Source organism: Mchenga conophoros, linkage group LG22 (genome assembly GCF_057382185.1).
Source record: "Mchenga conophoros isolate Kocher_MC1m ecotype Shallow Benthic linkage group LG22, M_conophoros_male_GT1.1, whole genome shotgun sequence".
Classification (NCBI taxonomy): domain Eukaryota; kingdom Metazoa; phylum Chordata; class Actinopteri; order Cichliformes; family Cichlidae; genus Mchenga; species Mchenga conophoros.
The window spans coordinates 18,289,988-18,316,444 of NC_140546.1; the positions used below are offsets into that span (position 1 = coordinate 18,289,988).

The 26,457-nt window shown below is 42.5% G+C and overlaps 1 protein-coding gene across 1 annotated transcript in view; it reads right to left on the minus strand.

Annotated features, from left to right (window-relative positions):
• Positions 1 to 26,193, minus strand: part of pard6gb (par-6 family cell polarity regulator gamma b) — a 37,185-nt gene extending 10,992 nt beyond the window's left edge. Inside the window, exons 1-2 of the mRNA XM_085262305.1 lie at positions 25,816 to 26,193; positions 19,090 to 19,312 (exon numbers count right to left, since the gene is read on the minus strand). Of these exons, the coding sequence (XP_085118431.1) occupies positions 19,090 to 19,312; positions 25,816 to 25,887 (295 nt within the window). The 5' untranslated portion in view covers positions 25,888 to 26,193. The remainder of the gene's footprint in view (positions 1 to 19,089; positions 19,313 to 25,815) is intronic.
• Between the last annotated feature and the right edge of the window lie 264 nt (positions 26,194 to 26,457).

Below are 26,457 nucleotides of genomic sequence, written 5' to 3' on the forward strand. Positions count from 1 at the left end.
CTGTCTTCTTATTTGATAGAGTGATACCATATATGCCCTATAGCTGCAAAAAAAACAAAAAAAAAACAAAAAAAAAAAAACACAACAGCAGCTAAACATGAGAGGTTGTAGGACAAAGTTTGTGTTTTCCATTGTTTAAGCACTGGTTCCAACCAAAGGAGGTATGTTGTATCAACAGAAAAGGCTAACTTTGTTATCATTTTGCAGAAAAAAAAAAAAAAAAAAAAGACTTCTAAAAATAAAAACGTAAGAGGTTTTTGGACAAAGTGTTCTCCATTCTTTAAGCACCGGCACCATTTCAAAAGTACCGGTTTGGCACTTGTATTGCATAAAACCTAAACGATATCCATCCCCAACTGTGACCCCAAAATGGATCAGCAGAAGAAAATGGATTACAGGATCGGTGGAATTTAATACATCAAAGCTAACTGCAGTTGCAACTAGTCACTTAATTATTAGTTAAACTGTTTAACATTGTAAAATCTCACTGTGCTTTTTATGCACATACAGGCAATTCGACAGTGAAGCATTTCTTAATTTTTGCAGTCCTACTTTCACTCAAACAAGTTCATCCACAAGTGACAGAGAGGATACGGATATATCCAAACATAAATACACTTCAATGTGAACTCCTTCAACCTGCTAATTCCACAAAGATGGTAGCAAACCACAGCTTAGAGCCACGACTATCATGGAGATTGCTTAACACTTCAAAGACCTACAATCCTTTGTTTAGTCTGCATTCATATTCTCTGCATGCTTCAGGTAGATAATAAAAAAAATAAAAATAAAAATTATGGGATAACATAAAAACAAGGGACAGTCAGTTTAGAAATATAAACCGTTAGCTTCAGGGAAACAGCAGTCTTAGCTTGTGCCAAATACAGATTTTGGGTGCACACTCTGCACGCACCGCGTTCACACCGGCTTCACTCATTCAGCTAACAGTTTCTGCAGCACACAGAGGCCGGGCTGCACATCTGGGACAAGTTAAATGGAGCTGCTTTGTCTGCTCCACTCTGGCTTGGCTCGTCTGCGTGGTGGGGTGTGGAGAGAGTCACAGGTTTGAGATTCGCTGCAGGTATCGCCCACCCCCATCACGCCCCCTCTGACCTCACAAACCACCAGAAACTTTACGTATGTGGGTGTCGGGCCAAGTCAGAAGGGAAGATGCAAGTTAAGGGAAAATAGGAGTGCATTTAATGGAAAAGGGAGTGTGTGCACGCGTACTTTAAGAGATTAATCTGTGTTTATGTGTAGGAGGGGGGGTGGTGGCTGACAAGGCACAGAGGAGGGGAGAGTGAAACATCAAAGAGGGAGGAGTGTGGCGAAGTAGACAGGTCCTGCATTCCTTCAACTTTTCAAAAAGGAACAATGTACACTCCATCAAGTGTTCCCACTTACAAAATGCCTTCGGGGGTGGGTGGTGGGGTGGGGGTGGGATTCATCAAGTTTCCTTCCCTTCATCTTTCTCTTGAACATAACCAACTACTGCTTCTGCTTTTAATCCTGCTGCCTCTCTGCTGACCATATGCATGCTTCCAACCCCAAAAAACACATGCTGTTGATTTAAGCTCCCAAAAGCCTCCGCTGCCATATGGCCGCAGGTAAACGCTCTACTTTCACTGCTTACTGACCACATGAAGATATAAACACCCTTATACATCACCAAAGTTCATGTACATCTTACACTCTTTACATCACAGAGATGCACTGAGACAAAATCCAGGTACAGACTGCTTTTATTTAAAAAAGACAACGAGACGACACTCAGCGCCGGCGCATGATCGCTCGCACGTCTCATAACCATACAACAAGTAATATATTTTACAGGCATTCTGGCAAAGAACGGATGCGGGGAAATAGATTCTGGCAGCGTCCGGGTCACAGCAGCAGACCTGGACTTGAGTACATGCCATCTGTCTGGACTTCTGTTAGTATGAGACATGCGAGTGATTAAGTGGGTGTGTTTGGAAGGACGGGAAAGACTTAAGAGGAATGCCTCCAAAAGCTTTCAAATATGAGGAAACAGAAGATATTGTTTCTTAATAGAGCCATCTTTGTGCGTCTCTTCAAGACAATACAAAAAGACATTCTTAAGGAATACTCGGAAGACATAGGGCGAAGAAAATAGCTGCAGTCTAACCTTTTGATTCCACTCCCACCCTCGAACACGAGCTTATCGGCCTCTTCAACCATCAAATAATATTTAATGAGCCCCAGGCTGAAAAGATTGGGACTCTGGATTAGCTTCACATTGTTTAATGGAGAGAACAATGTTTACGAGTCCTGTGCGCATATTATTCACGTGCGCTCATTTCAGGAGTGAGAAAAAGGGAACACGGTCCATTTGCAGCAGCTTGTTGAGATGGTTTTATGCTTTATGCTGAAAGCATTGATCATGAAGTTTAATAGGAGCAAACAAGTCGAATGAATTGCCAGAGGGGGGAAAAAAAAAAAAAAAAAAAAAAAAAGGTTTTAGATTTTATTATAAGAATAATAAAAACTAAAAACGCGTAAACGGAAAACAGTGGCTGCTGTTCAGTTGGATGCATCATTCTCTATACTGAACAAACACGGGAACATTACACTGTGCCCTTCAACCATGTATCAGTACTACTGATCAGAGATCATCCCTGGTCCAAAATGGTAGGCCTGATCTAAAGATGGAATTGGAATCCAAATAAGTAAATCCATGATAGCAGAAATGTAGCACTTGGTAGCAGTAGTACTGACATAAGCAGATATTGATGATGGCAGAATGTTTATTCAAATGTTAACATTAGTATGGCTTCAAGTAGCCTACCAATCACCCCACAAGCTATAATGCTAGTTGCATTATATTAGCTCAAGCATTTATTCTTGTTTACCAGCTGCAAACATTTTAGCCTATGGAAAAAAAAAAAAAAAATGTGGCTTTTCCAGCAATTTCAAACGAAATCATATTATTTTGGAATAACATGAGGATGAAAACAGTTTGGATGGTGATAGAATGAATGATCTGGATGATGGTCTTTTATGTGGTTTGCAAAAACTGGAGGTATTTACTCCCTTGGTCTGAAAAGTATGATGGCACCTTTTGTAATTGAGGACGTTGAATTAATCGTCATTGTGATTAGAGGTCATACTGCCCTACGCCGCACTAGTTGCTTGTAGTTTTTCCCTGTGCTTTTTCCATGAACAGAGGCTGCTTAGCGCTTTGTGCATGGCTTCTTTAGCCACAGCAGTGACAGCACAGATTAGAAGTTTCACTATTTTTTTTACCCATTACACTCACTGCTGCCATCTTGGATGTTAATTCTGAGTTGGTAAGACTGCTCAGATTCTCCGAGTTGGAAATCTGAGTTGAAGGAGCATTTCAGTTTCAAAATCTGACTTAATCTCCAACGTACCAGTACACTGGCTAATGTACCAAAACAGAACAAGTACTACTGCGCTGTCAGAATTTTGGCATCAAGTATCAACACACATAGACTTCCTGTCCCTTTAACTGTATTCTTATTTCCCCTCAACTTGCACCGCTGCTTGCGACTTAGCACGATACCAACATGGTTTGTTTAATTGTATCCAAATAATCAACCTATAAGCAAAATAATAAACATAAATTCCAAGCTATAACCCTTTCAGTTTAACAGAACTCTTTTACAGAGGCTACTTCATGATACAATCTGTGTGATCTCAAACACCACGAATGAACTCTTGAAGACCTCTTCTGCCGTTTTCATGACCTTCTGCTTCATCCTTCCCAACCTTTTAAACCTAATCTTTTATCAGCTGCAGGTGACAGACGACAGGCAGACTAGGAGGATTATGGTCTCTCTGGAGCTCACATGCAGATACACAAACATTCTGCAGACAGGCCAGGACACACCGGAGGTTGTGACAATCAAGGCGGGCAGGTAAGGAAGTAAGTGCACAAACAGGCATGTGAAAAATTTAGAACAGCTCTTGTGTAAACAGCTGAGGACAAGTCGTCGTATTGCCTGCGCACCAGTTTTGTTTCTGTAAACGGACGGCTCAGGGGAAACACACAAAGAGAAACCGAGGAAGGGCGATTCTGCCTCTCTTCAAATAAGACTTCGTGCTGAGAGGGTCTTACATCAACTCACAGGAAAAGGGAGCCTTTGTTTTGAAGTTGCCTCTGGAGACGTTCATCTCCCGTACTTCATGGTAGAAAAAAATAATAATTTTTTTAAAAAAGGAAAGAAAGAAAGAAGGCCAAAGAAAATATTGCGTTGGACAGCAAATGAGATCTTTTCATTCTTATCCAAGCAGACGAGTATGCAGCAATCACGTCCAGTCAACTGTGCTTATTTTGTCTAAAATTAAGCGATAGCTGAAGCAGAACTTTGACTACTTGTCCACATTCGATGTAGCCGGACGGCTTCAGTCTTAAGCCTCAGCGTGAGATTTGCACTGCTACGTACTCAACCATTCCCTTAATGTGAGCAAACACATTGAGCTCTAGTGAGTCATGAAAAAGGGGTCAGTCAGCCTCCAAGTGAGTGCCCCACCACCACCACAATTGCTATGGAGTGCGATTGGGAAAATGGTCTGCAAGCTTGGACAGGCCCCCTTCTTCCATCTTCTTGAAAGATAGCACCTGAAACATCAACTCTTACACAACCACACAGCATAACAGAAAACTTCCTGTGCACAGTGACACATATCCTTGGTTTTTCCTGCCCCTGCTTTGCTCCACTGATTTCATTTGCAGTTTACTTCATCTCGCAGCTAGCTACAGCTAAAACAGTCAGTACTCTCCTCTGCTCTCTTCCCTCTCTCTCACACACCATGTCAAAACTGTCTGTGGGAGTATTTCCACATGAGCTGTCAGTAACCATTGTTTCAGGGAGTCTCTAGGACACAACTCGTACCAGGACAAGAGTCAGGGCTCATTCCTCCCCTCCTCCATTCTTTTCCTTCCTCTCCCGTCCTGAACTGCTGAGTTGGCCTGATTCAACCACCGACTCGTGGCCCACATGTTTAGAGAACGGGGGATGGTGGTTGGGAGAAGTGGGCAGCGTCTTCTCACGGTGTGTGTTTTTGTTCTGCTCATAAGATCAAATGAAGAGGAGGGCTTTTTCCTAAAACCTTTGTGGGAATTTATTGGTGTTTGGGTGCTGACTGCATCCCCAAATGGGCTCAAAAAGTAAACCACGTTTATGAGACTTCAAGTTTGTCCTTTGTAAGATTATATTAAAAGATGCACAAGTGCCATTTGAGAACCTCTCACATCCTGTGTGACAAATACACAGCTGCTAAAAAAAAAAAAAAAAGTGTTGCATCCACTATAACTTAAATATTGCTAAAGCTCCCTCTGTTAAATCATGGACAGGCCTTAGCTAAGACACCTTGATTAGAGGTTAATTGGGGTTTACTTTGATGCACGTTGCAGGGGCCACTGTCAGGCTCTGGTGATTTGTGATGGCCAATCATAAAAGGCTTCAAGCACAATTGTAGCCAATCAAATCGTGACTTTGAATGTTATGGCTGAATAACAGCCAGAGTCGCATGGGCATGACAGCTTGTCTCGTTGTTATAGCCTCATGACCTATATAAGACAATGTACTGTATTTTAACTACCTAAAAATCGCACACACGCTCACATACCCCTTTAACAACCAGATGTGAGTAAAATATAAGTAATATATGATATAAGATAGAAATAAATTATACAAAAAAAATATCAATTATAGAATCTGTTGGGGCTAAACAACAAACAAGAGTGTTTTCCCTCACCAGGGACAACAAAAAAGGTTCAAACTCAGAAATCCAGCCCCCCCTTTTCCACTTAAAGCAAACAACGAAATGGCCTCTTAATTCATCAGTGTGGCGTGGCCACATGGGAATACAAGAAAAGTACACAACCCTAAAGAAACACTGCACTCCCTCTCAGCGGAACCAGCTCCAACCACTGTAAGCGTAGAGAGGAAAAACAAAACTACACAACACATGAAATGTGCTGTGACACAAAAATGACTACAGGCGTGATCTTTACAGTGTGCATAAGACACACTGGTGACTGTGTGCATGTTAAGTAGGGTTGCCAACTCCCTGAAAAATAAATAAGGGACACCTCGTGGCCAGGGCCGGGCAACCCAGTTGTCTTCACCCTTCCCAGTGTGGTAGCTCTTTTTTTGTGTGTGAAATTATTTTTTAACCATTTGACTTGAACTTGATTTAAGCAGATGCATATTCTTTGTGATATGACCATATGGGAAACAAATGATCATTTAGCCATTTATTTTTAGCTCAAAATGACAACATTAATACAGTAAAACAGGTCTCTTTCTTAAACAGAAGCCTGTCATGCTTAACTTTTGAGAATATAAGTAAATCTTTCTTTAAAAGAACTCTGTCCTACTTAACTTAAAATTATATAAATTAATAGAAAGCAATAGAACGAAAAATATTCTTGTAACAGTGCACATTTAGTGCATTTAGTACAGTTGGCTTCAGTTGAGGTATTATTTCAGCTTTTCTAAAGCTAATCAGCTGCTCCTGTTTGTAAACCCGCTTGTTCCCATGATTACGCATCTTAACTCATCATCATTATTCATCTATGTATTACTTTTATGTATTAGTGATCTATTTGTTGTAATCATCTATCCTTGCATTTGTTTATTACACAAAATAAATTATATTATCACACTTCTGGCCACATAGCCCTGATATTCACTGCACATGCCCATATTAACCTTAACCAGAGGGTTTAAAAAAAACAAACCAGTGTTTACATACCATATCTGCTTCTGCCGTGGCCTGGCGGACAAAAAAATTGGTAAAGGGTTCCCCGAGCTTTCACGCCCCTCATGTTCTTCATGTGCCCACCAATAGAAGCATGCCTATGGAAAAAGTGCACCGGCACACAGTGCAGTGCGCTTTATAGTGCACTTTTCCAGCCAGGTGTTTTCCTTTTCCCAGTCCTCCCTGTACTTTTGCAGCCTTTTTTTTTTTTTCTTTCTCTGAGCGAACAAACATTGCTGCTCTAATGCTGGGCTTACACTGTGCGATTTTTGGCCCATTTTGAGCCGATTTTTGAGTCGTGCGACCGATTTGGTGATCAGCCCGATTTTGGCCTTCATCGTGCGTCGTGTAGTATACGTGGGGTAACGAGAAGCGATTAACACCTCACGACCAGCTCCCGATCATCAATCGCTCGTGAGGGTGTCACCGCAGCTGCTCACGCGCAAACACGTAAACGTCGGTGAAAAAGACGGAGCAGCACAGCTGTGCAGCGTGTGATCTGGACACAAGCGATGGAGGCACAACTTGTAGAACTTTGGAAAGCTCATCCGAGCCTTTTCGATGTGGCATCACAAAATTATCACGACCACAACAACCGTGAAAATAGTTGGATTTACACTGTTGCTCAATCACAGCTGCCTGATCAATGTTTTTCATTAGCAATTTAGCAAAGTTGATGTGGTGGTGTGTCTGTGTGAGTGAAAGACAGAGAGAGCGAGCGACAGATTTTCTGTTATAACCTTCATTTTATGGAGGCACAGTGTGCCGTCCGAGACTTGCACCGCAGTGTCGGCGTTTGTTTCCCTGTTGGCCATGCTTGTTGTTGTGGTCATCGGTTGTCTTCCGGTATTTTCTCCGTAAGCGACCTTTCCTCAACCAATGAGATGAGCGGTAATCTGACTTGTCATACTCGAATTGTCATAAGTGTGCTGTCAGCTCATTGGTCACAAAGCAGGAGAGGGGCTGGGAATTATGTTTTCAAACAAAGTGTTAATTCCATTAAAAGTTATAGACTACTTTTGATTCTCACTGTATTACGGGACAAAGTGCGTCCCTTATTAGCTCAATACGGGACGTGTACTTTTGTTTCTAAATACGGGACGATTCCGTTTTTTAAGGGACGGTTGGCAACCCTAATGTTAAGTGTGTGCATGCTCTGTTAGCTTCACATTTACTGACACCACTGTTAGTGAGGTTCAATAACCAAACACCAGAAACTTACAAAAATAATAAACAGGGACCCCTCAGTCCTCCCATATGTTTGGTGGATTTAGCGCTGTATGATTTTGGCCTCGGGGACCTCACCAGGGTCATCAAATTAGGAAAATAAAGTTACTTTGCTCCACAGTTGGATCTGAAAGACGAGTCTACATGTTTAGTGCATCTGCAAGATACCTATAAATTTTATAGCGAGGTGTTAAGTGCAGTCTACTTGTTTATCACATTCATGTTAGCCATGCTACTACTGGTCACCACAGAACCGTTTCTGTAGCCAGGACACAGCTAACTTGGAGTTAGCTGAGCGACTCTGCCCGTGGGGAGTGTGTTTCTGTGGCTGAGCTCTCGAGAAGCATAGTCAGTCCCTCCCTTTGTAATTATGGACTCCCAAAATAACTCTTTGCAGAGGCTAAACTAGGTTGATGTTGTGCTAGCTAGCAAACACTTCTTATAGCTCAAGATGTCACGAAGCCTTGAAATGCGCAGTAGCTTTAACTTTAATGTTCAAATTTGAAATGAATCCAAAAGCTTTTCACCAGGTGCAGAAAACAGAACAAATATAAACTACACTGAAGCCACGTCCAGGGTTTTGAGCTGATAATTGCACCGCAGACTGCCGCATACACTTAGAGCCATCTTGCACGCTTTGATGATGGGATTTCCTCAAAAAGGACAAATCCTTTGCTCAAGCTTGCAGCTGTGTTCATAACATTCACATGTGTGAATGAGTGTGCGTTTTCCACTGCTGCACACATACACAGCAGCACTCTCAGAGCATGCCTGGCCTTGTCCTTCAGTAGAGCTGTAATTAAGGAGGAACTGCAGCGAGCTGTCTCTGCACCAAACCAGCGACTCCTCCCTTGAAAACCCACTAACACCCACCCAGCGGCCATATTCCCCGCTCTCTCTAACCCCAAATCTTCACCCTCTTCCCTCACGGTTCGGTCCAAACTTTGCCTGGGAATTTTCCACTGCATTCTTGTACTTGACCACTCTCGGTCTGTCTCTGTCCTGGCTGAAGGAACTCATCATCATCATCATCATCATCATCGTCATCATCATCCATCATTTAGGTCTGATCCATTGCTGGAGATAAGGCTGACGGATGTAACTGTTATAGAGGGACTAGTTTGACATTTTGGAGACTACAGATGTTTGCCATCCTGCTCAGAGATCAAACTCAAACCCACATATACTATCTGTCTGTATGGCACACCTGAACCTCCCTTCAACCAGGTGTAGCCGTCAGGAATGGAGGGGAAAAAAGGAAACAAACGAGTACGTGCATGTGTAGGGAAACACAAGTTAAAGCTACTTTGCCAACTGTGACAGACATGTTGACAACTGTAAACCGGTCATGAATGTTTCCCAAACACACACTTCCTTTGCTCCTAATTTGTTGGTATTAAATGTGAAATTTGCCATCACTCACCTCTGTCCGCTTCGTCAACGCCAAACACATCATTAGGTTGGGTACTGAAAGCAGCACGTTTAGGGTACCGACTGAATTACGTTGGCATTTCTGAATACAGAGTCCCACAAAAATCAATCTGTGCTAAATTTAGGTATCAGAGCCAAACCATGCATAGTCACTTCTGTAAGGTGTTGAATGAAAACAAATGCACAGGGCAACTGGCAGCAGCGGGGAGCAGAAAATAAAATAAAATGTAGTACTTTTACTCATTCGAGTGTAGTATCATAGTGTATTTTTCCATATGCTCCCCTCCCCCCCCCAAAATACTATCTGTTCGGTTGGCATGAGTCACAATTGCCTGAAAGAATTTGTATAAGAGTCAGGCTGAAAGCACAAAAACAAAGCTGTTGAAATGATTCTTAAAACAGCTCCCAAACAAACACAAACGGAGAACAGAAACCCACATACAGTTGGGATATTCAAAGTCACACATGTGACAGGATCTCATTCCACTTCCCGGCCATAAACCAGGGGAAAGGACAAGCTCGTTTATGCTCTTTGAAGGTTCATGCTGCTGGTAGTGACTTGGGAAGTTGTTTGTTTGTCTCCGAAGGACCGGCTATGTTCATGACATTCATCACATTTCCAGAGCCCGGCTCTCTAGAGCTTTAAGTGCATGCAGGATGAATTCAATTTCAGAGGCCCTGAGTTTTTCTTAAAAAACAAAAAAAACTGAGTAGACATAACAGACACTCTGTTGAGGTGTGATGGGATTTTTAAATTGAGACCAGCTGTGTATGGAGTTCATTTTCACCCATATGAAGAACTGCAAATCAGCTGTGTCCTCGAGGAAATGTGCCTGTCAGAGAGAGTAAAACATCTGATCGATTTTCCTTTTCAGACAAGTTGACAAAAAGAGCAATGCTGACTCCAGACTTTTCAAAGGCAAAATAAAAAAATCAATTAAAATGCCCGTCGTAAGTGGCAAGCAGATGTTCGGGATGGGTGCCCTGACACAGACGCTCTCCCACAATGTCTGGAAACTTCATCGCGGGAGAGCGGAGGTGCAGTTCAAAGTGAGGTCGTAAACCAAAATGAAAACAGAGACTTAGCAAACACAAACACGAATACAGCTTTGACAAATGCAACAACCCTTGAACGTTTCATTAAAAAAACCAGGACTTTCCCTCCCAGGTCTTGAGAACACAGCGAAGCGCTGTGTGGTGACTGTCGATCACGTAGGAAAGTATGCATTCGACAATAAGAAGTGCTTTTGTTACGGGTCAAGCGCAAGCCCGGCCTCTGGTGCAGTCATCATAAAATGATGCACTTCCTGACTGGCTGCATGGTTAACATTGTTGTGCTGTCGCTTTAGTGCATTCTCACATGCACATCCATCTCTTTTTTCCTGCCAGCTGAGACGATTTACAGCGTCATGCAAGCTGGTTTGCCGTGGCTCTGTTGTCCACCCATCAGTAATGGCTATTGCCGCTCTGTCCTGATCCTGGCAGGAAGCGGGGATCTTAATCACACTTTAACTATAGCTAGCATTGTCTGAAGACACAGAAAAAGGCCACACACAGGTTTTCTTGTGACGCCCACACATACACAAGAACTACACACGGTTTTATGGCACAGACCCCCCCCCAGTAGAGGCAAGGCTTCATATTTCTGACAGTGACTGATCCATGAAACCTTTTCCCATACTGCTGCCCTCTGAATGTCACACAGATGTGACATCAAAGTATCTGTTTAAAGCTTTCAAAAAGCACTAATAAAAAGTCTTTTTGTCCAGTACCGTTGTTAAAATTAAAGCTAAAAAGCTTTTAATCTTTTTCACATTTTCCTAAAAATTGCTAATTTCTGTTGGTTCAGATTGGAAGAAGAGGACAAGAGCCAGACCACAGGATAGAGGTGGACTCGACCTGCCCGGCTGTCTCTCCTTCCTTCCCCCTTTCCTGCATGTTTGTCTGTCTTACTGTCAGGGCGACTCCCCACTGTCTGCTGTGGTTTTCTCCCCTCTTTGCCCTTGACGACTGAGTCATGTTTAAGCGCCAACATGAAAAGAATGAGGACTGGCTGGAGCTACCTTAAGTAAAATACTTGAACACATACCAAGATGATCAGATACTATAGTTTTGCTGCCATACGTGCAGAAACTGCACTTTTACATCTGTTCTGAGGACAAGAGCAAGCAAAAGAGAGGAGAATTGTAACAAAGAACAAGACAAGGGAAGAAAGAAAAAACAGATTAAATGACAACCACTCTTTCCTCTTTAGAGCCATATGCAGTGTGTCGGGTTGTTATTTCACAGCAGCCCCTTTCACTGAACCTTCATCGCAGAGCCAGGGGCTGCTCTGTGGTGCCAAACACAAAGGGACGAGGTACTTAAGGTTCCAGCACAATAGACGATACTGAAAGTCATTCCTAATGACACCACAAATGGAGTCACAAAAGCACACTAAAGGCCGAGCAATGAGGCAGTGCCTTTGCATGACCAAAATAGATGTGCTGGAATGAGGAAAAAGATGGTTTCGGGCCATCGAGGGAGTTCACTGGAATGAGAGTTATTAATCCACCGAGCGGCATCTGAAATGCAACTGAGCACAGAAGATGAAGCTGAAAAAAAGAAAAGAAAGAAAAGCTGCACTGGCAGGAATAAATGCTGAATTATCTACACTAATCAAAACATCCACTCTAATCTGGTGTCTTTAGGGCTAAATCAGCTTAAAGAGGCATCCTGGAAAACACAGCCAACGCCAATTACTGAGGGGACTCTCTCCCTCTCTTGCCCACATGGATCAAAGGCTGTGAACGGGGACATGTGGACAAAAGTACACACGTGCATGCACGTGTTCTCAGAAGCCCTTTGGCCATGGTGTGAGAGTGGCCAGATGTGCTGACAGGATCTCTGCAGTTGACCAAAACAGCAGCACAGAGCCTGTAAGGATCACTGCACAGGCAGTGGCTCTAAAAATGTAGAAAAGCTACTATAAAGACCCGCATTGAGGAATCTTTACAGTAACTGGTTTGGAACAAGTTTACTTTTGGGATGCAATTGAGAACCTCATTTCAGAAAATATACGCAGATGAGGCCCAACATATAGACCTTTTTTTTTTTTAAAATGCAATGTTCTGCTGGGAAAATGTACCAAACTGGTGCTACAGACCAAGCACGCCATGCTACAGAAAGACTAGCCTTCCCAGAAGGACAATGCCTCATGCAAACTGCAAAAACGTCTCAACAAATACAAGAACGAGACCAAAGTGATGACTCAATGGCCAAACTCCACCAATTGCAGCGAAATAAGCGCACTCCACAGTTCCATCATGTCCCTGGCACCACACAGGACCAGGATAATCCCAGTGCCAGACACCACAGCAGGACCCGCAATGACCTGCGTCTATGCCTCAATGAGGTAGAGCAGTTTTGGCTCAATGAGGGGATCCCACACAAGACTAGGCAGGTGGTTTACGAAAGAAGAAAAGGCTATCAAGGTGATTACTGTATTTACTTTGTTCTTCTATTGTCGTAATCCTGTACTGCTGTACTTGTGTGAAGCACTTTGATGTACCTTGGTCTTTTTAAATGTGCTACAGAAATAAAATTGAAACTGATGTAATGTTCGGTAATAATAAATGAGACTTGAGACAAAAATCACGATAAGAAATTCGTCTCCATGGTAATATTTAAGCATTTATGTCATCAACACGAAGGCATAAACCACCTTTTAGCACAACAACATTTTTTCCTTCTTACGGTAAATTCTGCCTAATATCTTCTCTTTGATAAGTGTTTCTGTAATTTCACAACGGAAATTTAATAATTTTCTATCACATGAAAAACTGAGGCAGGGTAAGTGAGGAGGGGACGTGTATGCGGGTTGCTGAGTGTGGTTTTAGTTTGAGCAGAGCTCCTGCTCTTTGTCACAGTGACTCCAGAGTGGGAAAGGTCAGGGCTGGTTTGGTTAAGGTCAAACCTGTGGGCCTCACCCATATCACCAACATCCCCATGATTCCCACACTCAGGCTTACTTTGGCTGCAAGTATATGTGGAGGCAATAACAAAATCATCCCTGATTTACTAGGGGGGAATCCCTTCAGTCTTGTTTGGAAAGATCATTTCCTTCTAACTAACTCACCCTGGACCTTTCCATCACATGTTTTCCACTGCTTGGCTTGGCTGGCCTGGTTGCCGTTGTGATGGTCCTCAATATCATTTAGCCACTCCTCCAAAGACGATCTCATCCTGGTGGACGCTCACCCAAACTGTCGTGACAGGTGGACTCGAATGTAGTCTGTTTGTTCTGCAGACTGAAAAAGCAGCCGAATAGCTCGCCCAGTTATTCATTAAGTACTTCACAATTAAAATATCTGCAGAACATGTGTGCCTCTTTTACGTGTGCAACCCTATCTGCCTCAAATAGAAGTGAAATTAGTAGCAAACACTGCATGGTGTGTGCACCAGATACCACAAAACACATTGTTGTGACAAAGACTCCTCCTTTGATTCATTTCAAAAGTCTTATTCTGGGATGAAAGAAAGTCGATTTTTCAACCTCCCATATGTTCCTCCCCCATCCTCACAATTTGGATGTCAACAGTTTGCAATGAACAGAAGCACCTGATTAAAGTGACTCTTATGCTAAAACAATTAATAACCCTTCCACTCAAGCAATTTCAGCAGGCGGCATTGGTTCTTCCTGTTACTATGTAACTTTACTGCATGACAGCTCTGTAGTTGTGTTAGGAGAAAAAAGTAAATAAAAGGTCATCTGCGGGAAATCTGCAAAGTGGAGACATTCAGAAATATATATTTTCCTTTTTTCTTTGATCTCCAAGCAACTGTGCAGTCCAAGCTGTTGTGTAACAGCCTCGGTCTGGATGTCTGCACAGCTCAGCTGAAACTGGCACAGCTGCTGATACAGTCCACCGCTTTTTCTATTTGTGCTGTGGTGCCACATCTTTCTTTAGTTTGGCCGATATTGGTATCTGATCGCAGTTTTCACAGGTGGGGAGAGCAGCTGGGTTGCCGGAGCTGTAAACGCCCAGCACGCTCAGACACAACCTTGGATCTATTTATTTAAACTTTCAGCCCTTTGCCAAAAAGGGTCTCTTGTCACTGTTGAAAGTTTAGTCTGTGTGCAGGCCACTGGCATAGTCTACAAAAACAACTGCAGCCCCCCCCCGCCGCCACCACCCTCCCCAAAAAACAGCCCTTTAAAAACAGGAATGTGCTTTGCTTGGATAGACGCAGATTGTGTCTGCCATCGTGTAAGTGCAGGTACAGTTTCAATATAATTCAACATGCATGTCCTCGTTTGAGCCCCGCTTGTAATCCAGTGTACACAAATCATTAAAGACCTTCATCACGATTATTAGAGTCATTACTGTAGTGTGGAAAATTAGTAGCTGTGCACCACTACCTGCAAGACGGCGCTGAAGCCTGTCAGCTCTCAAAGCTTTTCAGCACATTAAAAGCCTTCATGTGCAGTTCCTGTTATACTCCAGAGACAGCTTGGATAGATTCAGTCCAATGTTGTGTCGACCAACAGGGGTCAGTTAATATTTCTGTTAATTTATGGGGAACTTATTACACTCATTTTCAACTCCACATTTTACATTCTTAGACTCTGTTAGAGTAATTTTGTGTGATTCATAGCGCACTGCTCTTCGGCGCAGCCCAGGCGGTTTTAGCTCCTTTGTCTTCTTTTAGAGCAGAGGTGTCAAACTTGAGGCCCAGGGGCCAGAATTGGCCCAACAAAGACCCCAAAGCTTTGGAAAATGTGAAGGAGGGCATAACTTTTGAACGATTACTTGCATTTTCAGGAGTTTTACATCATTTCCTACTGATAAGGACTTCTCATGTTGCCTTTCATACATGACCAAATAAACCGTTAAATGACAGAAAAGTTCCAGTTTTTTTCCCCCCCACCATCTACTAAAGATTTCTTAAAAACATAAAAAAGGTCATTTTCTGCTAACTAACAAAAAGTTGTTGTGCTTCTAGATTTCTTTCATTTACTACCAGCAACAGATGGTTACAACACACTGTTGTAAAAGCAGTTCTTTTTCTTATATAAGATGTGTCTGGGATTAAATGTGCAGTTAAACTTCTAAACAGTGACAGAACAGGGAGGTTTCACTGGCTCACTTAAGAATAAAGTGGGCTGTATGTAGCCCACAATGTAAAACGAGTTTGGCTGACCACAAATGGAACACTGAAGGAAGACAGAGCTGTGTGCTGAGATGATCATAGCAGGACGACCTCCTTTCTTTTGCATTTGGAGCAGTCTGAAGCCTGAGCTTGGGAACTATATGCCAAGATTATTTGAAACTTTTGCTATATTGCAACCATACAACTAATGACAAAGAATAGTGAAAAGCATATGAATAGATCCACTTTAATAGAAGAAAAATAAATAGAAGCTGGTGAAATGCTGACATCAGTGTAAGGAGTGTTCCCCTCTTAGGCTTATCTATATCTTAATTTGCATTGTTTTGAGACAGAATATGAATGGGCAGTTAGTACTTCTGCAGTTTCCCTAGATAAGCGCACCATAAACATCTGACAATACGTCAGACGTGCTGGAACACTGTAGGAGTTACTGACGTATTAAACTGGAAAGCAAAAGCTGAGAAAACAAGAGGGTACAGGAGTCACTGTATGCATTGCCCCCAAAATGAGATCCCAATTTAGAGTCATTAGTTGGCAACACAACAAACTGCTCACACACTGGAGAGAAGCAGAACAACTCCACATACAGAACTCCTCCAACTCTTATCTTCTCATGTGTCCTATTCTCTCCCCCCCCCCCACTTGTTTGCCTCTATTCTTTGCGCATGGCAAGTATTTAAGAGTCTACCCTGCCAGACAACGACAGCAATCAAAATCACCTTCTGTAAACTCAAAAACGGACATCAAAGATATCTCAGTTCACTCCACAATGTTAACAATTATCTTCTCTTTGCTATGATTAAATACAAGCACCCTGTAATGAGAGGCTACTTGGACAAAAACCACAAAGTGTAACCCTGTACTCTGCAGGTGAAGTTTTACCACTTTAAAAAAAAAAAAAAAAAAAAAAAAAAAGCTGCCATCAGCACCTACGGGCGGTAACTGGTACCATCAGCATCACCACAAAACTGTGGCACGTGCTGAAGCAGTTTTACCAACAATGGAAATGTAAGCCTGGCAGGGGAGTATCAGGTAGATGAAAGAGACATGGGCACATTCAAAATACCCACTGTTAAATGGAGCAACACTGAAAAGGTACATGCCCATACACAAGCACAGACAGATGACCAGTCACGTGTTGGAAGGGAGGGTCTGTCTGAGCAATGAAGTACAAAGATTGAGTTATTAATCATAAACCCTTTAGACCAAAACAACATTGGTATGTCAGGGCACCATTTAATGTTTTTCCCCTCCCTAAAGCTTTCAAAGTTTTTCATTATAAACTGCATCTATGAAACAGCTACACATACCATCCAGTGCTGTAACTTTTTTAATTCTATAATTAAGATTTTATTTTCATGTCTAGATCAATATGAAAGCCACGGCTGGTTGAGGTTAAACACAATCCCCCTGCTGTGACTGGATGGTGAGTCACACTGTTTTAATGAGTGTGTGAAGCCTTTCCTTTCATCTGAGCAGACAGAGAAGTAATGTGGCGACACCACTGATGACCCGCACTAACAGGCTGGTACTGACTGATACAGTCCACACACACTTTCCCATGCCACTACACTGGTCACAGGGGCATCTTCTCTCAGGCACAAGGTACTCACACTATCATAAACACACAACTCTTTGTCCAGCACTTAACAATAGACTATACAAAGACCAGTGTTACAATTTCATTTGTGAAAAGTCGAGTGATGTAAATTTCAACATCAGACACTGAATGCGGGGAAGGCTCTGTGCAAAGGTAGAGGTATGTTCTAGTCTGGTATGAGCACAAATGCACTTCTTCATAGGAGACTCCAGGTAGTTTAGAAAGTAGAACAACTACATGGTCATGACATCCACATCGCCAAGAGAATCCCAGCGACGGGGCCCATTTACACTTTCCATTCTCCTGCGTGTGAACGGCAACGGATGACAAAAGTGACATCATACCCGTTGGCACGAGTTGCTCTTTGCCGTTTTTTCGCCCAGTTGTGCATCTCTAAATTTTTCCAACAGATGAGCTTAAGCCAAGACTGTCAGCATGTCCACCTGTGCAGGTATTTCTATTACACAGGCACTCCCAGATTCCCCATGGAGGGAGATTTCTGCAACTTTGAGACAAAAGCGCCTTAAAAGCAAGTATAAATGGATGAAGCGTCATCACTGGTGTCCAAAGCAACCACTGCAGCGAGCATAAATGAGCCATAAGGATGCTCTGACTGTTTCAACATCAGTCACAACAATGCAAATTCCTCTAAACCACATCAGCAGTTCACCACCACAATAGCACTAAATACGCCCCCTCCCACAATAAGAGCAGCCAAATCTCTATCAGCAAAGACTCCTCTGGGAATTTCCCCTTTGTATTAAATGCTCTGGAAGAAGCCAGCAAGGGGGAATATTCATGAGAATCAAATGCATCACCAGAGGAATATAGACACTGAGATAAGCAGCAGGACAGTGAGAAGTAATGCACGACGTGTCAGCTAAACCACAAGGACACAAGTTATGGCTTTCAGGTGTTACACTTACGCGACCTGACTGGTCGAATCAGCCTTTATTTTTAAGTCAAACATTACTGCAGGATGACTTATGAGCCAACTTACAGTTAGTTGGTTTTGGTCTGGCCATTTAATCTCTCGAGGCGGTGACTCACACTCCGATTGGGCCTCTCAAATATCTCAACCTGGTTTCTTGCTGGAAATCTGTGGATCTCTTTTTTTTTTTGAACCACTGGTTGACAATTAAAACAAAACCCTGGAGTGAACCCGTTCATTACACAACCGAGCGAGGGACATTCCAAGGAGGATTGTGGGTATGAATAGTGAATGGTAATAGATTCATTTGTATGCTCGATGACTGGCTGGCAGCAGTCGAGACCCTCTCCAAAGTTGGGATCAGCGAGAGAGTGCGCGAGAGAGACTAGGAGTTGGTTCCCATTCAGAGTGCCGTGGTGTTGTGTTTGAACAAATACATCAGCACATGCACACACACAAACTGAGAGAGCCCGGTAAGGAGTCTCTCTTTTCATGCAGATCTTTTGTCTCTCAGTAATGTCTGGTATGCCGGGATACAGGCCTTTGCTCAATGACCTGATTTCTATGGGACTGCCGAGACACTGGTCTGTGTGCGTGTGTGTATTTTTCGTGTGCGCGCGAGTGTGTTTTCATATGCCTGCGAGGGCTTCCTCTGGATCAGGCACAGGACTTACCAAGGCAGACAGAGGCAGACTGAAACTTATCCAGCCAATAAGAGAGCCGGAAACACAAAAGCACATATACAGACACACACAGAAGGCCTGGCATGAAGTAAACAAAAAGCCCTCATAATTGGACCAGGAAATATTCAGGGGGGGAAACTTGATTCTAGTCAGCACCATAATTGCAGCCCAAGACACAGTTAATGCAACAGTTGATAGTTTGGTAGGTTTACCAGTTGGAAGACATTTGGAAAGAAATATTTAAACTAGTATTAAAGACGTAATCTGCGGGGGATAAAGAGGCGAAGGAAATCGCACAGTGTAGATCAGCTTACCTTGTCTCTGTATGAAGATCCTGAGGAGCGGGTGAGCGGTTGACACCGCCTTGACGAAGTTGTCGTCGTTGTTGATCGGGAGCAGGTCGCCGTGAACGTCGGCGTAACCAATCATCACCTCCATGTTGGCGATGCGGTGGATATGCAGGATGAGTTTGTAGAACTCCTCAAACTTGCCGGGCTTGACCCGATCCACCGAGAACCGGCGAAACTCTGCCCCATACTGAGAAGAAAAAAAAAAAAAAAAAAAAGGAATAATCAAAAGAGGAGCTGTGAGAGGGACAACCAAACAGGATGAGGAAACTGGGATTCTGACTGTTCCACATAAAAGTCACAGGGTGGAAGTTCACCGAGCATGTGGTTGTGACCTTAAGTAACATAAAGCACCAAGAAAGGAAGGTTTTTTTTCCTGAAGCAGTAAACAAACTGAACAGCTGTGATTCTCTGCAACTTTAAATACCGCAAGAGGAGCGTAACTTTCCAAACAACTGGATTACACAACATGAAACCTTCAGGAAATATAGAACAAAAATACTTTCAGTAGGAGTTAGCTGACGACTGATATCTCTGTGCTAAAGCTACAACTAAAACTGCTTACATCAGCAATCTGAAGGTGTGAAAATCCCTCTACAGTCACCTGTAAATCTCAGCCCGAGTCTTGTTTATATAACGTGTACAAAAAGCTAATAAAGCTCTCCCTGTTCCCCTTTTCTCCGGGTTTTATGCTAAGCTATGGTGTCTGCAGCTTTGTATGAAACTGACAAATCTCAAAGTTTTGTTATCAAGCTTCTGGCAAAGAAATGAATGAGTGCATTTGCCAGAATGCATAAACAATCCAGTGATTAATAACTCAGATACTTAAAACTTCTTAATCATGAGAATAAGGTTACTTTCAGCTTCTCTCTTATTAACCAGGGGTCACCATAGCAGGCAGCTGTGCAACTTTGATTTATCTTTTTAATATCAGAGGCCTGTCTTGTAAATAGTAGATTAACTGGTTCCTGTCTTTTCTATGCTTTTTCTACCCAAGTGCTTTCTAACATACATAAGTGCCTTGAGGGAATGTATAAATAACACCAAATTGAATTAACACACATTGACACTCCGCTGCATGTGTTGGGGTTCGGTATCTTGCCCAATGATATTTTGTTATGGATTGAACCCTCACAGTGATGATTCATTGGTCGGTGAATTACTCTTTGAAAGAATATCAAAACTTAACAACTGTTTTCTTCAAAGATCCAATGTTGATGGGTTTATTGTAACTTTTTTCATTGGTGCAGATGCTTTTAAACTGTTGTCATTTGTGTTGCCTTTTGTAATTGATTTCACTCTTTAGGCTTAAACAACTACACTTCAAGGATAATGTCCTAGGAATCACTCCTAAGACCTCTGAATAAAGCAATATTCATTCTGTGTCTCTAAATTTGCAGTACTTTGAGCGCATTACAACATGAAGACTCCAGATAATCTCAAAGGACTCAGATGATGTAGCCAACAGAAAAATAAATACAAAAGCTGCAAACTTCTAACTCTCAGTGGTCCCCATCTTGCATACATAGTGGATTGGAAGAGAAGAACCAATTTTTGTCACTAAGAGAAAGTTCCAGGGGAAAGATGCACTCCTCAGAAGGAATTATGCATAATTTCCAAAACAAACTAGGAAAAAAGGAGAAAAGTCAGCACCAGACTTCACACTGAATTTGGATGAAATGAATTTGATTAAAATAAATCACCAAACAGCAGCATTGGTATATAAAAAAAAAAAAAAAAAAAAAAAAAAAAAAAAAAAAATCCATCCCATTCACCTTATTTGTACCGTTTTAATGACTATTCTATGCCTTGTATATAAAACTAAACTACACTCCGGAGAGTCAACATTCACAGAGGTCTAGATACTTACCCTAAAACATTTGCAGGACCTAGCTCAAGTAGCTTTTCAGATTTGAAAACAAGACAAAAGTAAACCCACCTCAACTTCATCAAAATACTTGGAGGGAAAAAAAAAAAAAAAAAAGAAAAAAAAAAAAAAAAAAAAAAAAAAGAAGAAACTAACAACATTAGGGTCATGAAAGTTTGCACAATTGCTATAAGAGGTCTTTCTTTTCCCCAGAATATTTTCAGCCACATCTGAGATGGTCAGCTGTGAAGCATCTGAAGCGCCAACATGGAAGGACCCACAAGTACATTTGCAGCCCCTCACTTCACGCGTGTTGATGTTCACAATTCTGAGACATCATCTCAGTCTTTATACAAAGCCAGGCTGACATTTACTAGATGGCCTTCATATACTGAGCACACCAGTCTTCTAGTTTACTTATCTGCAAGAAGCTGAATGAGCACATTCCCTAAAACCCAGTCCCTTTACATCTGTGCCTGCTGTTGGGATCTTCCTACACTGGCTAAAATTATAACCGGATAAGATGCATCGGGGTCTGGGTGGTTCTCCATCTCAGCTAAATCATTTCCTGGGGGAAACGCTGTAGCTTTACGTGCGACTCTGCACATCAAGATCGTATCACCGAGAAAACAAATTTCAGCCGCGCACTGCCTGAAAACACCAGGAAATGGAAAGCAGGTCCCTATACAATAGCAGAATTCAGGTAGCTATGCATGACAGTAGCAGGCAGCCACTCCTCCCACCCACTATTTATACACAAAAGCACAGACTTGAACAACTGGGCTTCAGCTTTTCCTGGGTAGGCCACTGTATCGCCAACGAGAGCGTGCCTGAGGGTCACGACAAGGTCATCATGTGACTGAGACAAGCACACAAAGGCGCGACTGAGGCGCTGAAGCACGGTACAATAATCTACAACAACAGACAGCAGCAGTGGCAGCACCGGGGTCTGAATCAGAGTAGTAATTTGTAGACTAAGGCGCTGTTTGTTACTGTAATCATCAGCTCACAGCTGAGGGAAGCTGACAGCAGAGGAGAAGAGTGGGGAGATGATCAGGGAGCAGGAGGAGGAGGGAGAAGAGGAAAACTGCTGACATAGGAGAGCAGCAGAATACTGACTGGAAAGAAGAAGAGGAGCTGGGGGGGGATACATTAACCAGCTCTGTAATTAGAAGATGACACATAAATTTAAGCGGCGGTGTGTGAGGAGACTTAGGGGGATACCGGGTGTAATTTGTTGCCAGGCTGACTCAAGGCAGCGGGAAAGGCAAATGTGTGAGGCTGCATTTTGAAAACCTGCCACCCACCTTCAGCTCATAAACCTCAGCCCGTATTACAATGACACAACAAGCAGACAAGCAGGTTCGTCAGAGTGAAGTAGGTGCTGTTAGCGTCGAGGAAAGTGAATCCGAGGCGCGCATATACTGTAATCAACTCTGAAAGACATCATACGCTACGCTCCACATCATAATTATACTTGTGCGTATCACTATCCTCTGAACGCGACTGCTCTCTTAGTGCAGCACGTGATCAGTCTGAAAAAAGAAATCTGTTTGAACCAGCAGAACCCGGCCCTCAGGTATGAGCAAGTCTGAACATGGCGCGATTAATCACGGGCCTCAGTGCTAAACCTCGACTCTTAGAGCACACCACTACAAACATGACATCACTTGCTCCGCTGGCCTACTGCTGCAGAGTGACGTCCGACAGGCTGAAACATGTCTGGAGCGTTTTAACTGACACACTGAAGAAAATGGAAGATAACCGACTTCTTGTCTCTGGCCAACGCTGGCTCTTTTCTTACCTAATATTCGGTAAGTCGGGGAAACTCACCTCAGAAACTGCCTACAGGCTCCCAGGATTTTAAAAGACGACTAAGTATTTAATAAAGGAGAACCACAGGACCCCACTCCACTCAACCCCCTACATCTCCTAAAACACTCTGATAAGAGCTTGATGTGAGTGAAACCAGCAAATCCTGGCTGAGGCCTCAGTGACAGGCAGCCAGACACCTCCAGTGTTAGCCCTGATAAGCTTATCACAGAAACAGATTCCTCTCGAAGGAAAAAACAAAACAAAAAAACAAAAAAAACAAAAAACAAAACCATGAACCAGTAAGAACCAGTCACACAAGAGCAATCAATCACATATGTAACACTCTTGACACTTCTGGAAATCTGAATGTACCTCAGCATTTCTGCAGCGTCTTCATAACAGACATTTTTCTCTCTAGAGCCTTATTTGGCATACGATTATTAAAAAGGGAGTGCACCTAAAGGCCATGTTTGCTTCTGCTTAACAAATGAATTATTTAGACTTTTTTTGGTTTAAAGAAAGTAATTGCATAACAAAAATGAATGCGCAAATGTTCAACTGCACCCAAAGACACTCAAAAGCTACTTTTGGGGGCTTCCTTATTCACAAAAAGGTCACCACAGCGACCAGTTGCACGTGTTTGACTTGGGAGATTTTGTGTCCCTCGGTTGCAACCAAAGAAGCGTCTCCTTCTGCAATCGAAGCGGCATCTTTCTCCTATCAGAGTTTGTTTCAAGTCACACAAAAACCATGTTCTGAGAGAGAACTCCATGTTTAATAAAGCGGCTGTAGGAACCAACAGTAACTGTTACAACTTTACATTAACTATGCAGAAGGAATGAAAACCTGTTTGTCACGGCACAAGTTTGCACAACTATATAAAAACAAAACAAAAGTGAATACGAGGATGATTCGAGTCGGTAAATAAGCCGTTTGGCTTTGGATATTACTATGAACCATAGTTGTTGTTATGGAAACATCTGTATCTAATGAGAAGGTAGGTAGTCCGTATACATTTTATTGTGTATTTTTTTTGTTTTGTTGGCGTTTACATAAGAAGGTAAGTCTTGATGAGTGTTACACAATTTATGAGTCCCAAACCTCATCGATGGGTCTTGTTTATTTCTGTGTATTTCTTAAAAATGTAACAATTTTTACTCATTAAAGTAAAGTATTAGGTTACATTTACAGCACGCTTTTAGTGCCAGTGTTGGCAGTCTGGAAAATCTCATTTTACAGGAAAAAAAACAAAAACAAGATAAAATGGTAAATGGGCTGCATTTACGATAACTTTATCTTATTGGATAAAACAAACACTGACAAAGTTTAACTTTGAGGACATAATCTGCAGTTTGAAAATGGTGATAGATTGCATTACATATTACTGCAAAACTTTAAAACTGTAATAATATTGTAATGTGCCCTTAGTATTGTGAGGATATCATATTATTTACTACTAAATGATGAACTGAATTACGTGTAGCTGATCCTGCTCCTCTGTGCCTTCAGAGGCCCAGACTGTGGCAGAGCTATGTAACAGATAAGATTTCCCTTTACAGGTATTCAAATGTCCTCAACTGTCAGTGTGCTATTTCTCTCCAAATAATCAGCTTTTGTTTCATTAACACGCTTGATTTCTTCACTGAGGGAGATGAGGGAACATGAGGGACGGGGGTTAGAGCTCCCAACACACCCCAAACGGATCAAAACAAAACAAAACCTGACGAAGTAGAACAAAATGTGAAACCACTTAAAGTGACGTGACGGAGAGGGATGAGTCACATCTGATCCAAAAGTGGAAACGTGTGACGTGGTGGCATGACGGTGTGCCGTGGTGACGCCGGTGGACCTGTCTGTTCTAGCCACAGAGCTCCTGGCGTGCCAGTCCCACCCACAAACAATCTGCGGCAGCCACGGAGTGACCACTCCTGTCTCTGTGGAACAAACCCTGCAGCAAAAGAAATGGCAAAACAACAAAAAGAACAAAAAACCCACCTACACACACAAACACTACTCGCCTTTTTGGCCGTTTTTGTGTGAGTACATGCGCACCCACCTGTCACCATCAGAGCATCTGTGCTCCATCTGTCCACCACCCCACTGAAACTGGGCGGCCAAAAGGTGGAAACAACTCAGGAGTGAATGAGTCACCTTCTGCACCACTTGCCCATCTCTCAATCTAACCCTCAGGTGTGAACACATGCGAATACTGCATTATCTCACAAATAAATCAGAAACACTGGATTAGAATGCAGGTCACCAGCAATCATTGTGGGGTTCACAAGTGATGAGTGTCAGCTGGTAGTTCTTCACAGAGCCCACACAAACAGTCACTTGTGTATCGAAAAAACAAAACAAAAATAAAACTCTTCCTCTGCAGTATAAACTAAAATAAGAGCCGCATAACTCATGTGGATGTATTGTGTACGTGTTGAGATGAAAAGCTTCATAAATCAGGGCACTCCATTGAGACATAACACTTGAAATCTTGGCAATCCACTTGATGTTTGTGTGTCCATTAGTCTGTCAGCGTTTAAAAAAATGATCCAAAACAAAGAGCTAGGCTGATACTGTGTAGCAAGAACACAAAAACTCAGTGCAACTAATGCAACGTCTGACTTTAACAGGTGGAAACTTTGTTGCTGTAGGAAATCTGGAGAGCTAGGTGCTTCAAAAACAACCCCATTACCCACCTACCCAGCCCCCCTCCATCAACCACCCACAGCAGCATCGGGAAAGAAAGAGTCAAATCAGCAAAATCTGGATAGGAAGTAAGAAGCAAACAATCACTGCAAATGAGAGAAACATCCAGAACCTGCAACTTTCCCCGCACAACTCACGGGGGAAAAGCGGAAATAGTTATGTGGCGTAGGCTGCACACCGTCCGACCAGCTCCGGCTCCGTGACGGGACAGCCATGTGAACATTTATCATGATTATTATTATTTTAATCCCCCCAAAATCCTATCCACCCACACCACCACCAAGCAGGGCTTTCAAGTTTCCACTCACCTTGCTTTTCACTTCCACAGCGTTGCAGTTAGGATTTCGCAGAGGTTGCGACTTATTAAAGCTCCGATTCATTTTTTTCCCGTTTGAAGGAAAAAAAAAAAAGAAAAAAAGTTCAGTCGCTTTTGCCCACAGAGAGAGGGGCTCTGGTCCCGGGCTTTCTGCTCTAAAAAATTCTCCCTGTTCGCTTCTTCCACAGAACTTCGTGTTTCTTTCACCTCCCCGACTTCTTTTTTCTTTTCTCAGTGCGCTCCGACAGACATGAGGGAGGACTTCACGAGAGAGCAGGAGGTGTGCGACTCGCCGCGTTGACTTGAGGAGTGTGAGTTAAGTTTTGAAAATGACATCAGCCCTCTTTAAAAAAAAACGGGATTCTGGGATGCATTCACGTACCGCACGAAATCCCCAACTCCCTCAGTCGGGATCTATTTGTATCCTTGCTGTAGTCAGTAAAGGCTGAGTAAATAACAGCTACTACTGATAATGGATTAAGGTTTAAAAATGTATGCTATCGCAAAACAAACAAACAAAACACACACACAAATATTTATAACAATAACAACTTGATATGTATTATGTCCTGTTAATAAAAATATCATATTAAATCAGCCGTGTTTAGTCGTCTTTTGATGCATATGAAGAAAA